Below are 18311 nucleotides of genomic sequence, written 5' to 3' on the forward strand. Positions count from 1 at the left end.
AATGTTGCGGCTTTACCTCTTTGTACAATCTTTGTTATATGAGAAATGTCTGAAGTATTGCATGTTTTTCACTTCAGAACATTCATTATCTTGTGTCCTTCCCTTTAGTCTACTTGATTACATACCTAGAAATGTGATTAGCAAGACTAATATTTGCATAGTAACCTTGGCCGTAAAACATCCCAGGGAGCCACAGTATAAAACTTCCAGTTTGTAGAACTTTAGCCTGAAGGTCTTGCATACTTTTGTGTTAGAGTGTGGAGGAAAAACACTTAGATTAAGGAGGGATTTGGGATGAAAGGACTTTACAAGTCTAGCTCTCAATCTCTATGACAAACTGAGTTCTGTAAATATATGAATTCAGAAACATGTTCAGGACGGTCCAGTTTGTCAAGGAGTGTTAGGCTCATAGATGAGAGTTTTGCACAGAGAGGTACCTGGGTTTGTTTCATCTGTATCCATCTTGGAAAATTTGTACTAAAGCTTATTTGGGTAAGGAATGTGTTTGTTGTGGTTTAGAGAAGGTTTTCTGTGAAGGTGCTAAGATGACCTGATTGCTGTGGGATTGATAGGTTGTGTGTAATATGTATTATCTGGACCTAGGAAGGTGGAGTGTTTTACTAAATTTTGGAAGGAGATGCTTTAAAGGCTTCCCTTTAAATTGTTTGGTGTTGGGGCCAATGCTTTTTTCTGTAGCTGTATTCAGTTTTCCCTTAAGATGGATCTGTTCTGTCAGTAGTACGGTTTGCAGTTGGTGTGTTTGCTCATATAGGCTAATGTTATGTGCTGTTAATGCAGTTCTGACCATCTGCAATAAAGCACTACCCCTCTTGCCCCCAACAGTTCCCCAATGCAGATTAACCTGGTGCCTTCCAGATATTTTGGAATACAACTCCCATATTGCCCCCTGGGGCTGATGGGAGTGTTCATAGTTCTTCCAAACTTTAGCTATACTTGGGGCATAATGACCCATCCATGCTTCTGTTAGCATGAGAGTGTAAAAGAAGCAGCTGTTCAGTGATATATGGTGGCCAACCCATAAATACCTGAGCCAAAATCACTGGTGCGGTACAACACCCTATTATTTATTTTATTACATTTATATACCGCCCCATAGCCGAAGCTCTTTGTGCAGTTTACAAAAGTTAAAAACAATGAACATTAAAAACAGATATACAAAAATTTAAAAGCATAAAAACAATATCGATTTAAAAACAATTAGAAGTGTTAGTTCCTTTTTGGGTTAGTTCCTTTTTGGGTAAGACTTTTAAGTCTTACCACTTTCTCCCATCAATTTTGAAGTTGCTGTCTGCTAGAGCAATCTATGCAGAATGTTAGGTAAGGGGAATACATAGTGATTTAGAGTTGGCAGTTGAGGTTCACAATAAATAGCAGGATTTGAAATAACTGCCTGTTTCCTTTTCTGGGGCGCACGGTTTTAAGCAGTTATGGCTATCTTTCTTTCTGGATTGCTCCCAGGGGCCAGATTTTCCTATTGTTGGTAATAGATGTTCTAGAGACTGTCAGGGTGGAATGAGTACAGAAAGATTTGATCAGGGAAGTGATTGTGAGAAAGGCACCTTGTTACTGCATATATCTGCTAACTCAATAATAGTTTTTAAAAACATGTCAGCACTATAGAGCCAATCTAGCTGGGAAGCAGCTCTGATTCTGTACTGGAGGGATGCAAACTAAACAGTCTTAAGATACAGCTTTGTATTTATATTATATTGAGGAAGAGGAGGCAGTTCTGGTTATATAAAAATATATGTACAAGGAATATATTTTGAATCCCATTGTTTACCTCCTGCTCTATGTTGCCTCTGAATAACCTAATGCAGACGTTTTAATGTTGTATCCAGACTTCCTTGCTATTCTCAGATCAATGGCTAGTGTGTGGACTTAACAAAAGGTGTTGTTAACAAACAATGAAAATGTGAATGCAACAAGCTTGTGTTGGCTCATCATAGATTGCCCTTCCCCAATCTGGTACCTTCTAGATGTGTTGGACTACAATTCCCACCAACCCCAGCCAGCATAGCATTGGCCACACTGACTGGAGATAATGGAAGTTGTAGTCAAAGACATCTGGAGGGTGCCAGGTTGGAGAAGGCTGCTATAGGCTGTGCCTAGCAGTGGTCTGTAAGTGTATGATGCTATTATGTCAAAGACCAATCAAAGCTTGCCTGATGAAGCTGTGGAATTTGTTTTCAGTCACATGTGTTTGAAGACACAGAATTCTGCAGCTGAGTACTTTGCAACTTAATCTAAACATAAATAGTCTGTTACTACTGCGGTATGGTTTCAATACATGATCCTCATTTAAAGAATAGCAATAGGAACTGGAATGCAAGCCGGTAGAAAACTTCATGCTTGAATCTGCCTCTATTGCTGTTACACTACTGACAGAACAAAACTTTTAAAAACTTGTTCAATTATGTATTTGATGGCATAAAGACCAAGAACCAGTCTTCTACTCGCTACAAATACTGCCTCATTAGCAGAGTGGGAGTTACCTTTCTATTGGGCTGTTTAGAACTCCATAAATTGAGATAGCTTTTGTGCAAGCTTTATAATGCTTCAGTAGTGGCCCATAAATTTTGGCTGCCCTCAGCAGCCAAGCCAAAATTTCTGGTTGCCAGGATCTGCCTTCCCTTTTGATGCAGTCCTATGCATGTTTACTCTGAAGTAAATTCCATTGTGTTCAGTAGGGCTTATTTCCAGATAAGTGACCATAGTAACAGACCTCATGAGTCAAGCTTCATCTTCACAATGTATCTTTGGGATCCAAGGCTTCCCTGTATTTCTAGGATGAATGTTTACATCCTGCCTGCCTTCCTGTAAGAAAAGGGTTGGTTTTCACCCCCTCCTGAAAAGTAATATTTAAGGGAGATGGAGATGATTAGCTATTCCCAAATGCCAAAGGTATCTTCAAAGTCTTGCATGCTGCTGCTCCCTGCAATAAGCACGGAGTCATGATTATTAATAATTAAGCTGGCCACCGAGATAAATTCAGTCAAAGGGAATCTAATTCTGCAAGAATTTGTTTTTCACACTTCTACCTCACTCTTTCTCAGAGGAACTCAGAGTGGCTTACTTGGATGGTTCCCAGATTTTCCATCCAGGCAGATTACAACACCAGGCCTGCTTAACTTCAATGAGCATAGTGTTGCCTATTCCCACCCCCCACGATATATATATTCAAAGTCACAAATGGGGAAAATACAGTTGTGTGAAAAAGAAAGTACACCCTCTTGGAATTGTATGATTTTACATATCAGGACATAATAACAATCATCTGTTCCTTAGCAGGTCTAAAAATTAGGTAAATACAACCTCAGATGAACAACAACACATGACATATTACACCGTGTCATGAGTTATATAACAGAAATAAAGCCAAAATGGAGAAGCCATGTGTGAAAAAATAAGTACACCTTATGATTCAATAGCTTGTAGAACCACCTTTAGCAGCAATAACTTGAAGTAATAGTTTTCTGTATGACTTTATCAGTCTCTCACATCGTTGTGGAGGAATTTTGGCCCACTCTTCTTTACAACGTTGCTTCAGTTCATTGAGGTTTGACGGCATTTGTTTATGCACAGCTCTCTTAAGGTCCCACCACAGCATTTCTATCGGGTTGAGGTCTGGACTTTGACTGGGCCATTGCAACACCTTGATTCTTTTCTTTTTCAGCCATTCTGTTGTACATTTGCTGGTGTGCTTGGGATCATTGTCCTGTTGCATGACCCAATTTCAGCCAAGCTTTAGCTGTCGGACAGACGGCCTCACATTTGACTCTAGAATACTTTGGTATACAGAGGAGTTCATGGTCGACTCAATGACTGCAAAGTTCCCAGGTCCTGTGGCTGCAAAACAAGTCCAAATCGTCATCCTTCCACCACCGTGCTTGATAGTTGGTATGAGATGTTTGTGCTGATATGCTGTATTTGGTTTTTGCCAAACGTGGCGCTGTGCATTATGGCCAAACATCTCCACTTTGGTCTTGTCTGTCCAAAGGACATTGTTCCAGAAGTCTTGTGGTTTGTTCAGATGCAACTTTGCAAACCTAAGCCATGCTGCCACGTTCTTTTTAGAGAGAAGAGGCTTTCTCCTGGCAACCCTTCCAAACAAACCATACTTGTTCAGTCTTTTTCTAATTGTACTGTCATGAACTTTAACATTTAACATGCTCACTGAGGCCTGTAGAGTCTGAGATGTAACTCTTGGGTTTTTTGCAATTTCTCTGAGCATTGCACGGTCTGACCTTGGGGTGATTTTGCTGGGACGTCCTCTCCTGGGAAGATTGGCAACAGTCTTGAATGTTTTCCACTTTTGAATAATCTTTCTCACTGTAGAATGATAGACTTTAAATTGTTTGGAAATGGCCTTATAACTCTTCCCAGATTGATGGGCAGCAGCAATTGCTTCTCTAAGATCATTGCTGATGTCTTTCCTCCTTTGCATTGTGTTAACACACACCTGGATGCTCTAGACCAGCAAACTGAAAAAACTTTGGCTTTTATAGAGGTGGTCATACTTGCTGATGATCAATTAATCACGGGCATTTGATTAGCAGCACCTGTCTGCTACTTAGCATCTTAATTCCTATGGAATCAGTAAGGGTGTACTTACTTTTTCACACATGGCTTCTCCATTTTGGCTTTATTTCTGTTAAATAAATCATGACACAGTGTAATATGTCATGTGTTGTTGTTCATTTGAGGTTGTATTTACCTAATTTTTAGACCTGTTAAGGAACAGATAATTGTTATTATGTCCTGATATGTAAAATCATACAATTCCAAGAGGGTGTACTTCCTTTTTCATACGACTGTACATCCACTTTCTCCCTTCACCTGTGACTAAAAATGCTGGTCGTTTGGACAAGGGGGTTGGGTAGCTGCCAAATGGTATCCAAAGGTGAGGAGAATCTTCCTGTACCACCATGTAATGTGGTGGGGATTTTATCCAAAGCAAAGGACAGTGGTTTTTGCATTGGTACAAAACTGCATGCCCATTCTTGCTCGGACCACAGCAGATACCTTGTAGGCTTACCTAGACTTTGTTTCCCTGTGATGCTCCTCTATGCATTTCACACACACCAACCAAACTTCGCACAGTAACTGCTATTGCTCAAAAGCTAGTTAAAAGGTATGAGATACTTTCCATGTTTTCAGTATTTTATTTATATACCACCTTTCTGGGCAGAGCCCCTCAAGGCACTTTACAAAATAAAATAACAATTAAAAATATATAATATAAGACCAAAATAGTCAATACCATAAGCCACTGTTCAGACACTGCCTTGTGTATTGGAATGTACCTATGAAATCTTAGCTGTATCTTCTTCCATGTTGTGTCAGAGCCTGTTCTGACATCCTAAGCACATGGATTTTGAGAAGTCAGTTTGACCAACTTCTGCAAGTTCACTAGAGAAGTGTACCTTAGTAGGAGTTCTTGTGAAGAAGTAGTGACCTCACCACTGCTATGATTCAAGGAAGCCTCTGTGACTTGTTGGCATCAGAAGTCTTGCTTTTAATAGTTTATAGAACAAATGTTAATCTAGTTTATGATTTACTTATGGTCTAAGCTGTTCTGAAGCCTGTGTTTTAACAAGTGTGCATGGGCCAGTGTAGTTAAATAAATAATGTAAATATTTTTCATTTAGTGAAAGAGACAAGTTTGCTTCATATGTAAAACTTTTTAAAAAGACACCAAAGCTATCACATTTTGAGGAACAAGAACTTCTTTCTTAAAGCCACTTCTGAAAATCTTAGAGAGTTGCGTGACCTGGTTGTTTGCTGTAAGAGGATCTGAATATTAGAATATGACTTCATTCATGTAAATATATATGGGGTCTAGTAAAGATCAAGGACCCCATTTATTTTGAAAGTGTATTTGAAATTGCTTCAATACAACAGTGAGGCATGGGGGTGGTCTGCCTTAAGGGGGGCTCTCAATTAGAGGGTACTCAGTAGAGATTTATGCACATACATCTGATAACTATAGAATGCAGAGTGAATGTCTTGGGGCTGCTTTACACTAGCTGAAATTCTATCACCCTTGTGCAGGAAGTTCAATGCTGCTAGATGTGTGCAGGCTTGTCAGTTTTGTTGTACGTACATGCAGCAGGAAGCCTCTGTTTTGGCAGAGGGTTCCTGCACCATGCACACCTGTCAAAATAAATATGTACATGTCTCACCCAAACAAGACAATCGGTATGTGGAATTTCCTTCATAGCAGTGCCCATGTTGGAAATAAGGCCTTATATATAAAGATTATAGATAGTTATAGAAAACAGTCACACTTACAAGCTAGAACAAATTGTTGTGTGCAGAGAGCTAAGCAGTGGGGGTAATGTCTGTCCATCTTCTTCCATTAATGTTTTTTCAGTCATTCTGATACCTAACATGTAATTTCCTTGTACAAGTATACTACTGTTTTCTTGAAAGCTCTCCTGGTTCCATGATAAATTGTTATAGTATTTCTTCCTTTGTTCGTATACCATTGTGATTTAAGCAAGGACATAGGGGCGGGGGCAATGAATAGCATGGAAACATCTGACACTGCAGCTCTGCTGAAGCTAAGGTGATGTAGACTGGATCAGCGATCTAAATAGGGGACTCACTGGGACTCCATGTAAGAGCAAGATGTAAGTTTATAAGAACATTGTGGGTGGAAAAGAGTCATCTATATCCTAGATGAGAACATCCATCTGGGCTGGGACAAAAGCTGCAGAATTTAAAAAGCAGAGACCCAGGGCTTGGGCAGTCCAGCTTCAGCTGCTGAAAGGCTTCATGCACTAAGCTTGCTGACTAATGTTAATCAGAGAAAAGGTCATAATGAAGTTTGCCCTCACTTGCTCATTGACTTGTGTGTGTTCCCCTTTCAGATACCAAGACTGGCAACGATGAAGGTGGTGTGAAGAAGTTGTGACTACACGGCTCTGTATAGCTTGCTGGGCCCTGGATCTCCCTTTCTGTTAGAACAGCGTACTTGGTGCATGCAGAGAGAATGACTCTTGGATTTTTACAACTGTCCCCAATACTGGGGAGGACTTTGCTGATGCTGATGGTGACTTCTTCTGTTAAATGCCATTGGCCCAGTGAGGCCTCAGAAGTTGTACGGGACTGGGAAAACCAGTTAGAGGCCTCCATGCATTCGGTGCTTTCGGATCTCCGAGAAAGTGTGCCAGCGGTGGTGGGGATTCCAGACAGTTCTGCTGTAGTGGGTCGCTCCTTCCGAGTCACCATCCCAACAGACCTAATAGCTTCCAATGGAGAAGTTATCCAGGTGAGAACTTGGGGCCCTAATACCTCATGCCATGTCTTACTTCTGTCATACCAGTCTCTCTACACCTCACTTCATAGTAGTGGTGCTTAGTAACACTGTGATCAGAGAAAGTATGTAATATGAGCCTGTTATGAAATTGGGGCTGACTTGACACTGGGGGAAGGAAACTGGTAACAAACATGCTCCATCCCAACTACTTTTCCAAGGCCTAGCATTTTGGATGTCTCCCCTGACCATTTCAGGAAGGAGCAGGCAGCAGTGATGGAGTTTTTGACCCTGACATGTGTACCAGATTTCTACATGGGCTAAATGTCTCAGCCTGAATATACTAGCTGTCCATTAGGACAGGCAGCTGTAGTGATGTTGTGACACTTTCTGTTGTGCAGGAAAATGTTGCAGTGGCCTAAAAAAGAGGTTCTGCTACTAGCCAGCTCACCTGGGTGTATTGCACTCTCCCTGAACTGTTGGGACAAATAGCTATTTGCACTAACAGTACTAACAGCCAGAGGGTTGAGTCAACTGTCTGGTTTCTATTCCTCAATGCAAGCTGGCAGCAGGAGATCTCATTTTTACCCACTCTCATCCTTTTGAATCTTAAAATACGTCTTTCTTACGTATTTGAAGCTTCAATTTTTGTGCAAGATTTGGTTCAGCATGCTGTGTACAGACTGTTGCTTTGCTAGCAACATTGTCCATATAGTATGTTCATAGAAAGCCAGATGGGTGTTGCCTTACAGCTTGAAGGTCAAGAGAAAGTGATAGGTACTGATAACTACCAGTAGCAGGCAAGAATCTGCTTGTAATCTGTTAAGTGGTTCCCCAGCTGTAAAAGAAGTGGCATTTCTCCTTCCTTTTTAGGCTGCTTAGATTTACTCACTAAGATGCTCTGAGATCTTCAGATGGAATGAATTACAGTCAAGTGGAAGAGGTGTTAATTGTGGCAACCTCAGAAGATTCCCAAGATCTACAGGACTAAAGACTAAATTTTGATGTAGAACAAGAACAGCCTAAGAAGCTTTACACATAAGCTTGATTTCTGGGTAAACCTCTTCTCAAAAGAAGTAAATAGTACTTTGTACTAATTACCTATATGGAAGCATTTTATTCAACTTGCTTTATTGAGCAGTCATAGGATTTTTAAGGAAGGAGGACTTTAGAAACAATTATGAACTGTATGCATATAACTGGCCACTGGATCTTATTCAGTACTTGTATTTGTGATTAGTTCAGTCTACTGTATTTTTTTCTAACAAAAGCATGTTTTTAAACACAGCTTTCACTTTGAAGACCAAGGTATAGCAGATCTGCCACTATCTTGAGCTAGTTGATCAGCTTCATTCCCAAGTTTATGCCTTATTGTAGATTCTTATTTGTGGCATCTATGACTTGATATGTGCCTCTGTTAAATTCACTCTTTATTATCAACTGCTTTGAAGCTATGAATGTGTTTAATCTCTACACTCATGTGACATCCTAACCTTTTTTGAAGTTCTGCCATGTTGAGCTCTTCACATTTCTCTTTAGTGGTATTTTCTGAGTGTTTTTTTGAAGTGCAAGTATTAGAATGGAAGTATTTTGAAGTGCAAGTATTAGAATAATTCCCAGAAATTATTAGCCCATAAACACTGCATTGAGCAGGGGGTTGGACTCGATGGCCTTGTAGGCCCCTTCCAACTCTGCTATTCTATGATTCTATGATTTGTAGTAGCCTATTTTCCCCCAGACACCTGTTACAAATTTGGATTACATCAGTGGCATGAAAGGAAGAGAAAATACCCAAAATGTCTGTTTTACAAATCTTTCCTGATCACCTCTAGCTGATCCTTACTTACTGCAATTGCCCAAGTGAATGGCTACTTTTAAGCCTTGTGTCATGTCTAGCTCTGCTCCCCCTGGGTTGGAAGAAGGTGTTTTAGGTGATCAATCAGACTCAAACTCTGAAGTAGAGGAGTCGGGCCCAAGAAACAGGCCAGCCTGTGCCAGTGTGAGAGAAAGCTCTCACAAGCTCTTCACCAGTTGGTGGTGAACTCTCTCCAGAACTTATCTCATCAAGGGCAAATAATACACAGTCAGTTGGAAGCCAACATTCTTCCGAAGGAGAGCGCATGGACAGGTTAGCTGATCTTAGAATATGCCACCGACTAAAACTGGCAGAGTGAAAGGAAGGCGAGATGAAGTTGGCCCAGCTTGCATCTTGTCAGAAGCTGCTCCAGAACTAGTCTCTCTGAAGTTAGTCTTGGGAAAAAGCTTTCCATTCTTCTTGAAAGGACAATTGTCTTGCTTAGTTTGCATAGTTTTGCCTAGAGGAAAGTTCCTAGAGATTAAACTCTTTTCAGGTGGGAAGAGATGTTGTTTGCTTAAATAAAGCTTTGTGGATTACTTAGCAGGAGTTATTGTCTCCCTAGAAGGTAGGAGATTTTGAGAAACACACACCTGCATTGTTTTGGCACCAGACTCAGAGTGCCACTTTAAAATGGCTTCTTCTCCCCTGCATGTGCTTTTACGGGCTGCATTGGCCTTTCTGCCAATAGGGTGCTGTGTAATACTTAAGGGACCAACAATAATCTAGCAAATAATTACTTTACCTTCCTCTCTTGTCACACTGTTGATTAAAACCTCACAGTGATTATTCTGCAGAGCAAAAAAATATCCTGATAAATTCCCAGATCTAGCCTTACTTCAACAAGGGGAGAAGTCTGTTCCCAGTAAACAGAAGAAGAAATAGTGGGTATGTTGATGGTAATGGCTTTTATTTAACACTCAAACAATCTGTTATTTTGAAATTTGTACTGAGGAATAAACCCTTTGGTAACAGGCATTTCTACAGGATTGAAATGATGGACTAGTCTACATTAGAGATGTGAAGGCCTGGAAAAAAGCCTAGAAAAGTGTGTGGGCTGGGGTGGGTGGAAGGAACCACAAAAATGTAAAAAAAACCAAAAAAACAAAGGAACAACCCACCCTATTTTTCAAGGGATTTTTGGAAAATTTAGAGGGGAAACTCCCCACCACACCCCATTTTTTTCTGGTTTCCTCTGGTTTGGATATGCCTTAGAAGCTACATTCAGACTTAGCGGTCCTTTAGAAGGCTATCAGGCGTGTAATAAAATGGAGTATGGATATATATATTTTCCATCAAAGCTACATTCCTAGTCCATTAACATTCTTTTCAACCTTTCTGTAATGTGCAGGTCAAAGGTGCTTGACCATACACATAACTGATGCACAGATGGTACTGTATCAATGAATTGACTGGGGTAAAACAAAATCCCATTCATTTAATAGGTTCACTTACTTGATGACTCCATTTAAATGGTGTTTTCGGTGACTGATGGACCAGTTGATGATAAATCTGAGGAAAGCTGCTTTGCCTCGTCAAACAGGAGCCTTCTTTTTCACAAGTCTGATAACTATCACCATCTGCTGGCGAGGCTTTTATTTAACAGGTTTATTCTTATCGGATATTAAGGCGATTTCATCCCACAAACAGGATCTGAGGAGTTTTGTTTGTAGAAACCAAACAGGCTGATTATCAGCTGTGAGTGTGGTCACATGTGCATGACTCCAGTCTGTCCCGATTAATGCAAGAACAGCACTGTGAGAGGCATTCTTCTGGAGCATTCAGATGTGGCGAGGAGTTGCCATTTATGTTGAGTTTTTCTCTTCTGGCCTTCTGTTAAGGAGATTAACACATAGATTTCTATCTGAACATGAACTCAAGATTAGGGTCAACGTGTTGCAAAGAGCACTTTCTGTGAAAGCTTCAAGCTAATGCAGTGGGAACAGTTGGCAGGTTGCCGCCTAACTAATGGGTTTAGAATTATGCATGCCTGGGTCTGTGGGAACCTGATGCTGCTTGTCACATGCTGTAGTGTTTCAGCAACACCTGTGGGTTCCTGGGATATAACGGGATCTGGTCACAGAGGTCCCTGCTAAGGAACTCAAGAGAAGACTTTGTCCAGTTTTTCACTGGCATGCTCATATATGCCTTCAATTGTGAGGGATTTTTGGCCTTTTAACTTCCAGCAGTGGGTTCCAGACTTGGAAGATACGACTCAGTCTAATTGCAATCCAGTTTCTGAGACTAGCAACTCCTTGTCTCAACACTGCTGCTCTTGAATGGCTTTTTGTAGCATTGCATTTTAAAGGATGAGAAGGTAATAAGTGAGTAATAGTATACATTTGTGCATGGCCCAGATGAAGGTCACTAGCTGAAGTTTTAATCCTGCTGCCAATTGAGACACTGGGGTATCTGCTGACCATAGGAAATAGCAGCAAGTGGTGATTGGTAGGGAGTCTATAAGCACCTAGCATCTGGTACAAATATTGCCCAATTATTTTCCCTTTGGCCTTTGCCTTTTGAAAAGGTCTCTTTCAGAGTTTGACACCCTGCCCTGGGCTCTTAGCAACAAAATGGAGAACAGGGTACAGGCAACAGGTCTCAGTCCCTTGTCCATGCACACAACATCCAGCTAGAACAGACTAAATGAATTGTTTTCAGACTGGCAGCATTTCCAAATGAAAGAAACATTTCATGGGACAGTCAATGTTTTGCAGTGACCACTCAGTGAAATTACTGGCATGCCCTCTTGCTGTACAAGAGAGGAAATCTTTGTCCTCTAAATAGTTCCTTTATAATAAATGTGGTCCATCTGGAAATGAAGGCGTTGTAGTGGGAGTGGTAGAATGGTATTAGCTGGAACATCTGCTCAAACCTTTGCTGAAATATGAACAATGCTGTCTCATAAAGAAGTTGTTTATAATAGACACCAAAGACAAGCATCTCTTAAAATATGGGTCAATTCCACATCTTTAAAATGGGCCTGGCCTAGATGTGGTGTATGTGGTGGAGATATTCCAAATTCCCACTATTATGTGTTTCCATGCTCTCACAGCCCCAGATAAATATATTAATGATGTTGATTAGAAAGAAGAAACCAAAAACTTGTGTGTTAAATTCAACATTTGAGAGTATTATACTATTTTGATACTGTAAGCATTCAGGCAGGCTCCTTTGATATTTTTTCATTCACTTCCAGCCCACTTAGTTGTAGGTGCTACGTAATCAGCATTCCTGATTGGTCATCATAGCTCCCTCTAGTGGTTGCAACTTTGGATGACTAACTGGTGTTCTTGGGTGGTCCCAAAAGAAGACAAACCAGAGAGCAGAGGATCATCATTTTACATGTGGGTATTTTCAGTGCATATCAAAATTAGTTTTCTCGAGATCAGTGTCTGGTTTTATGCACCTTCTGCCCTTATTTTCCGTGATAATAATCCATACTGCATCTTTTCCTGTTAAATTTCTGACCTTTGAATTTGGCTCTGTTAAAACCCACAATCAATAAAGTCCAACTGTGACTAATGGGTCCCAGATGGCTCTGCAGTGCATTGGTTTTAGTCTTGGACAGATGCAGGGGAATTCTAATTCGAAGCATAATGAATTGGTGGAATTCTTTGCTACAAAATGATAGGGCTACTAGTTAAAAAGAGGGTAGATAGATAAACTCCTGGAGAGTAGCTTTCTCAATATTAGAACCTCTATATTCAGAATAGTTCATCTCTGATTGGGATGGGAGGTGCGCAGCCCAATGCTCATTTAGGCTCATTCCTGTTGAGTTAAACCATGATTTATTTTAACATTACACGCAACTGCTCTGCAACTTCATTGAATAGAGATTGTATTTTCAAATCAGAGTGTTTTGGTACACCTAGGAAGGCTTCCTTTTCATTCTTGCCATGTTCCAAAGCAGTGTGTTCAGCTGGATATTCTGTAGACCACCTTTCCACAACCTGCTTCCCTACAGATGTGTTGGACTGCATTCTGGCTGGGAATTATGGGGGTTGTAGTCCAACACATCTGAAGGTAGCAAGTTGGGGAAGGTGGGTCTATAGAATATCTAGTTGGGCCCATTGCTTTGGAACAGTGCTAAGCCCTTTTCAGATTATGATATGTTCTGCAGATTCATTATAATGTTGATTCCGCTGTTTCTTCCACTAGGCTCTAGCAAGGATCACAGCATCTTGCCATTTTTCTACACGTTTCTTTGTGTTATGGGTCAGTCAGAAGAAAATATTACTTTGAATGCGGTAGTAATAAAAATAAACTTTGGTGCCAACCTTAGCCATAATTGGTTTGCACTTTAAGTGCAGGAAGACACTCTTTATTGAAACATTTTCTCCATGCTAAAGTGAACTTTTTTTGCTTAATCATCATTTGTTGAGGGATCAATAGAGCATAGTGGGGAGGCTGACCACTACGTCCTGGGACATGATGGTGTATAATAGCTGGCCTTGATTTAGTAAGAGCTTTGGGGATTGGTAGGCATAAGATCATAGGGGGAAACAGATTCTATCTCTACCAGACAAACAGACCTGTAATTAAGGCAGACTTCTCTTTTTGCAACAGAGACAGGCAACACTGACATCACGTAGAATAGAATCATCCTCACATACACTGTTATAAGCTAAAGACAGGTATATGTAAATAAATACGCAGTTTTCACTTGTAGTGATTACTGAGGGCTCCAGTGCCTTGTTTTCTAAGCATGTGAATAGTAAAGTGTTTAGGTTTGACATGCTTTCTGCACTACAGGTCTTGCTTACAAAGACTGTTGCCTGCAGAATACATATAGAACATGTTGCATTAAACTGAAGCAATGCTGATAGATTGTATTGCCATTACACCATTTAGGCCAGGATCCAAGGAATCATGCACTTAGCTCTACACATTCAGTGAAATCTCCTACTCTGTCCTGTTCCACTTCTTGTTTGACAGCCATTCCCAAGTAATGAGGAGTGCTGTCCAAAGGTGGGGAGGGGAAGAGGGAGGAGCCATAGTGGATGCTCACCAGCCCTTGCATCTACTTAAAGAAATTCTTTGGCATTAGCATTAATGCCCTGAGATCTTAATGATATAGGGCGGGATATAAATTTTTTAAATCATGGGTTGGATCCAGAATTGTTCCCCTGTGCGTGGAAGGATATTGCTGTTATTTCTGTATCCTTCCCTCCCCCACCCTGCTACTGCAACCATCCGTACAGTCTTCAAATCTCTGAAGCCGATTTGTAGGGTGAACAAGACGCTTTGCAGTGGAAGGGGGGACACTTTCAGACACTTATTGACAACCTATGCCTCCTAAATGAGCCTAAATGTTGGACTGGGAGTCGGGAGATCCAGGTTCTAGCCCCCTCTCGGCCATGGAAACCCACCGGGTGACTTTGGGCCAGTCACATACTCTCAGCCCAACCTACCTCACAGGGTTGTTGTGAGGATAACATGGAGAGAAGGAGGATTATGTACGCCACCTTGGGTTCCTTGGAGGAAAAAAGGCGGGACGTAAATATAATAAATAATGGCTTTATGGCAACTCTATAAATCCAAATTTAGAGTCATTGAAATCTGAGTGCAGATTACTTTTTCTGCCATGAGTCACAGGAACGCCATCATGTTCTGTGAAAGCTTCTTGAGATACGCTTATTTGTAATCGTACCAAGATAATTGGAAACAAAAGAATCCTTTCTCTTAGCATTTGAGGAGATATTTCTGTCTACCATGAAATGGCAGAGTTCAGAGACTTGGTGGTGATAGTGGGTAGGAAACATTGAACTTAACTGCTTCTCAAATTGAAGTGATTCAAGGTTTTAAAATCAGTAAAGCATTAATGTGTGAAAACTGGGTGGTGGTGGGGAGGGATACTTCACTTGCTGTGCACATCGTTCAATCCAAGCAATCTGAATTATATGTATCATTCCTGCTGCTGCATCTGTACAATGACTTTACTGCTATGGGTTTCACCTAGCACCTTGTTTTGCCAGTCCACTCCCCACCATGTCCACATTCTGCTTTGCAATGAGATCTGTTGTTAGGGTCTGGGAATAGGAACCTCCCTGAAACCCTGCTGTCTCTTGCACTCTTGACATGCAAGAGCATGTTTAGAATGAGATGGAACTTTGGCAGTACATCAGGCAAGACTTCTCTGGGCTTTTTGGAACCACTTCACAAACTTCAGCAGCAGGAAAGTGTTGCTTAGGGACTGGGAGCAAAAAGCATGCAGTAATAGACATACTATTCTACCATTTTTCAAGAAAATCAGGCACTCTAAGAATCACTGGGATAGCATTAAAATTGGCCAGTCAGTAGTAATCCCGGTGTTTAGGGTGACATGATATTGTTTGAGAGTCCTCCTCCTCCTCCTCCTTTACAAGAGTAAGTAGCTAGAGGCCTATTCAAGCATTATTCCCTCTACATGAAATCATGTCGAGACAGAGCAGGGCCCTGTGCACGGCTTCTCCCCTGCAGTCACTTCCCTTGGCAACCCATCATTGCACCATGGAGGCATTGGAGGCTTACCTGTAAAGGGGTAGCCTGCTGAACGTGTGGAGGCTCTCCCCGTTATTGAGAACTCCGGTCATGCAAGGCTCCCAACCACAGGGAAAATCTACACACATTCAACACGCTACCCTTTTACAGACAAGCCCCCAGTGTGTGGACAGCGTGGCAGAGCCGCCGTGAGTTTGCATATTCCCCCCTTTCCCCCCGCATGCACTTTGTCTTTCTCCACACACATTGAAGGAGGAACTAAGTGAACTGAGTATTTTGTGGTGTGCACCCTGCTCTACAGCTGGTGGGACTCCTAAAGTGGCTTATAGGAAACCAATCTAAATCAATAAAAATAGCAATCAATAAAACGTTACAAGCCAAATAATCAAACTGACAGAGAAACATTAAAGCAAAGATCTAAAGGATTTTTTTTTTAAATTAAACATGCAATATTATTTGCTCAGATCTTTTAAAGTTTGCCCCTGACACCAAAAATAAGACCAAACTCTCTGGGAAGGAGTTCCATAAACAGAGTGCAACAACTGAAAAGGCCCCATCTCTGGTTACCATCTGCCTTTCTTGTAGTAGGATTTCGGAGGCTGAGCCCGATGACCGGGAAGGAAGATGTAGACTTGGTGACTTCACTAGACAACTGAGGAGACAAAAGAAGGATAATTGAAAGGGCCAAAAATGCTTGGCTCTCACGTGCGACTAATTAGACTGATTCTCTTGCAGGGTGAGCACTGCCAGCTTTTTTTTTTTTTTTAATTATTCTTCTATGCCTTCTAAATATGTAAATAAAGAGTTGGTTCAAAACTTCTCCAAGAGTTCATATTGTTATTTTGGAAAAACAATCCTTAAAATCCTTAATGGCTTGCACTCAGAGGTATAATTTTTCAAAGCGATAAGGAGAGCTTTTAAAATGAATTCTTAAAGGTAAGAAGCTGTATAAACTAATGCATGTGGTAATCTCTAGGAATCTCATATTCAGCCTAGTTTTAGTGACTTGACTTCTCCATTTGAGCTGCTTTGTCTTTTCTGCCTCCTTTCATGTATCCATCTCTATCCATCTTAGGCTCATCTATCTATCTTTCTAGTCTAAGATGGCATCCTGGACACAATCAGAAACACAAGTATGTCTTCCTCCTAATTTGTAAAGCTAATTGTCTGTACAAGGTGAAATGAAAATACTCTTGGAATTTTGTCTAGATCCCACTATGTATGGCCAGTATATGTAGACATGTAAAATTTCTGGAAATTTTGAAGCCATGGGAAATGTTTTTTTCCCCTGGGGGATCTGGGAGGGTCCCAGAAAAAAAACCTTTTGGGGAGAACTCGAAAAACATGTAATCTCTTTTTTTAGCACTCTTTGTAGATCTAAAGTCACTTTGTTACTTCAGGAACATAAAAGTATTATGTATAACTTGTATGCTCATTAAATTATCACTAAAATCAAACAGCTAAAAGTAAATCTAGTTAGTAAATTTGTAATTATTGTCTGAATAAACCATACTTTTAAATTTAATATATCCAAACCTATAATTTTATGAGCAAAGCATGATATACATAACACATCATAGAGTCCTGTTTTATGTCTGACTAGAGGGAACTAAAGCAAGTAGTCCCTAAATCATCTCAGTTATCCTAGAAGTCAGAAGAAGCAAGGAAAACTGGAGGCAGAGGAAAGCTGGTGTATAGCATCTGTTCCTATTTGTGATAAATTGATTAAGGGTGAAATTTAGGAAAATTTGGTCTGAAGGAATTTTTCTGGGAAAGACACTCTTATTAGAAATGGTAAGCAAGCATGTTTAAGAACCTTTAAGCAATCTCAACCTATTACTTCCTTTTGTAAATAATTCCCTTCATAAACACCTTAATTTGTGTTCATTTTGAAAAGTGGAGCTCTGGTGGTGGTGTAAAACCCATGCTTATGCCATAGACTACTGAGTTTTTCTTCTATGTATAGAGGGCTTATTTTGGTGGCAGTGCTTACAGATTTTATAGCCGAGTTGACATATGGTGAGGTTTAATTTAGAACTTTATTAGAAACAGTGGCAGTGTATTCCATAGACCTAAACCTCAAAAGAAAAAGATACATAGATGGGGTAACCCACACATTGTTTCATCACAAATGGAGGCAGTGGCGGGATAACTTATAATGTTCCTCTCATGTGTGAGTTTTGCAACTACATTCATTGACTGCTACAACATCTAACCAGAACAAGCCCAGAAACATAGGACTCTATCCAAAACTCAAATTCTCATGCATGCACCTTTTCTTCATGCATGCACCTGGATCACACAAGTCATGGCAGCGATTCCTGGGTTCTTTAACTCAGGAATTGCTGGGGAAAAGCAGAGCATGAGGCATTTCCAATTATCAACCCAGAAACTGCTATTCCGGAGTTGTTTCATGGCATCAAACTCTGGGTTGTTTATCAGTTAAAAAACCCAACAACAAACCATAGACAATTATTGTATTAGCTAGGTTTATTCCCTAAACATTTCGGTTTCCAGGTTCAGATGTCATGGGGGTGTTCTTGGGTTATTAGTTGAAATCTGAAATGGCTCACTTGCACCACTTATCCCCAGCAAATCCTGGGTTAAACAACCCAGAAGTTGCTGCTATGTGCAGGCTGACTCTGTGTCTAATTGGGAAACTGAGCATGACTTTGAGCATCCCTAAATATC

The 18311-nt window shown here is 40.6% G+C and overlaps 2 protein-coding genes across 4 annotated transcripts in view; one reads left to right on the forward strand and one right to left on the reverse strand.

Moving 5' to 3' along the window:
* The window catches only part of DAG1 (dystroglycan 1), a 68884-nt gene that overhangs the window by 35984 nt on the left and 14589 nt on the right, over positions 1-18311 (forward strand). For 2 of the 3 annotated variants that reach the window (XM_063121038.1, XM_063121039.1), the window contains exon 2: positions 6897-7297. In XM_063121038.1, the coding sequence (XP_062977108.1) occupies positions 7019-7297 (279 nt within the window). In that variant the 5' untranslated portion in view covers positions 6897-7018. Of the gene's footprint in view, positions 1-6896; positions 7298-16703; positions 16754-18311 lie in introns of those variants that run through there. The other variant, XM_063121040.1, reaches the window with a different exon arrangement.
* AMT (aminomethyltransferase) overlaps positions 18146-18311 on the reverse strand; it is a 200878-nt gene continuing 200712 nt past the window's right edge. Inside the window, exon 10 of the transcript XR_010025218.1 lies at positions 18146-18156. The gene's annotated coding sequence lies outside the window, so the exon portion shown is untranslated. The remainder of the gene's footprint in view (positions 18157-18311) is intronic.

The sequence above is a fragment of the Elgaria multicarinata genome, chromosome 3 (assembly GCF_023053635.1).
Source record: "Elgaria multicarinata webbii isolate HBS135686 ecotype San Diego chromosome 3, rElgMul1.1.pri, whole genome shotgun sequence".
Taxonomy (NCBI): Eukaryota; Metazoa; Chordata; class Lepidosauria; order Squamata; family Anguidae; genus Elgaria; species Elgaria multicarinata.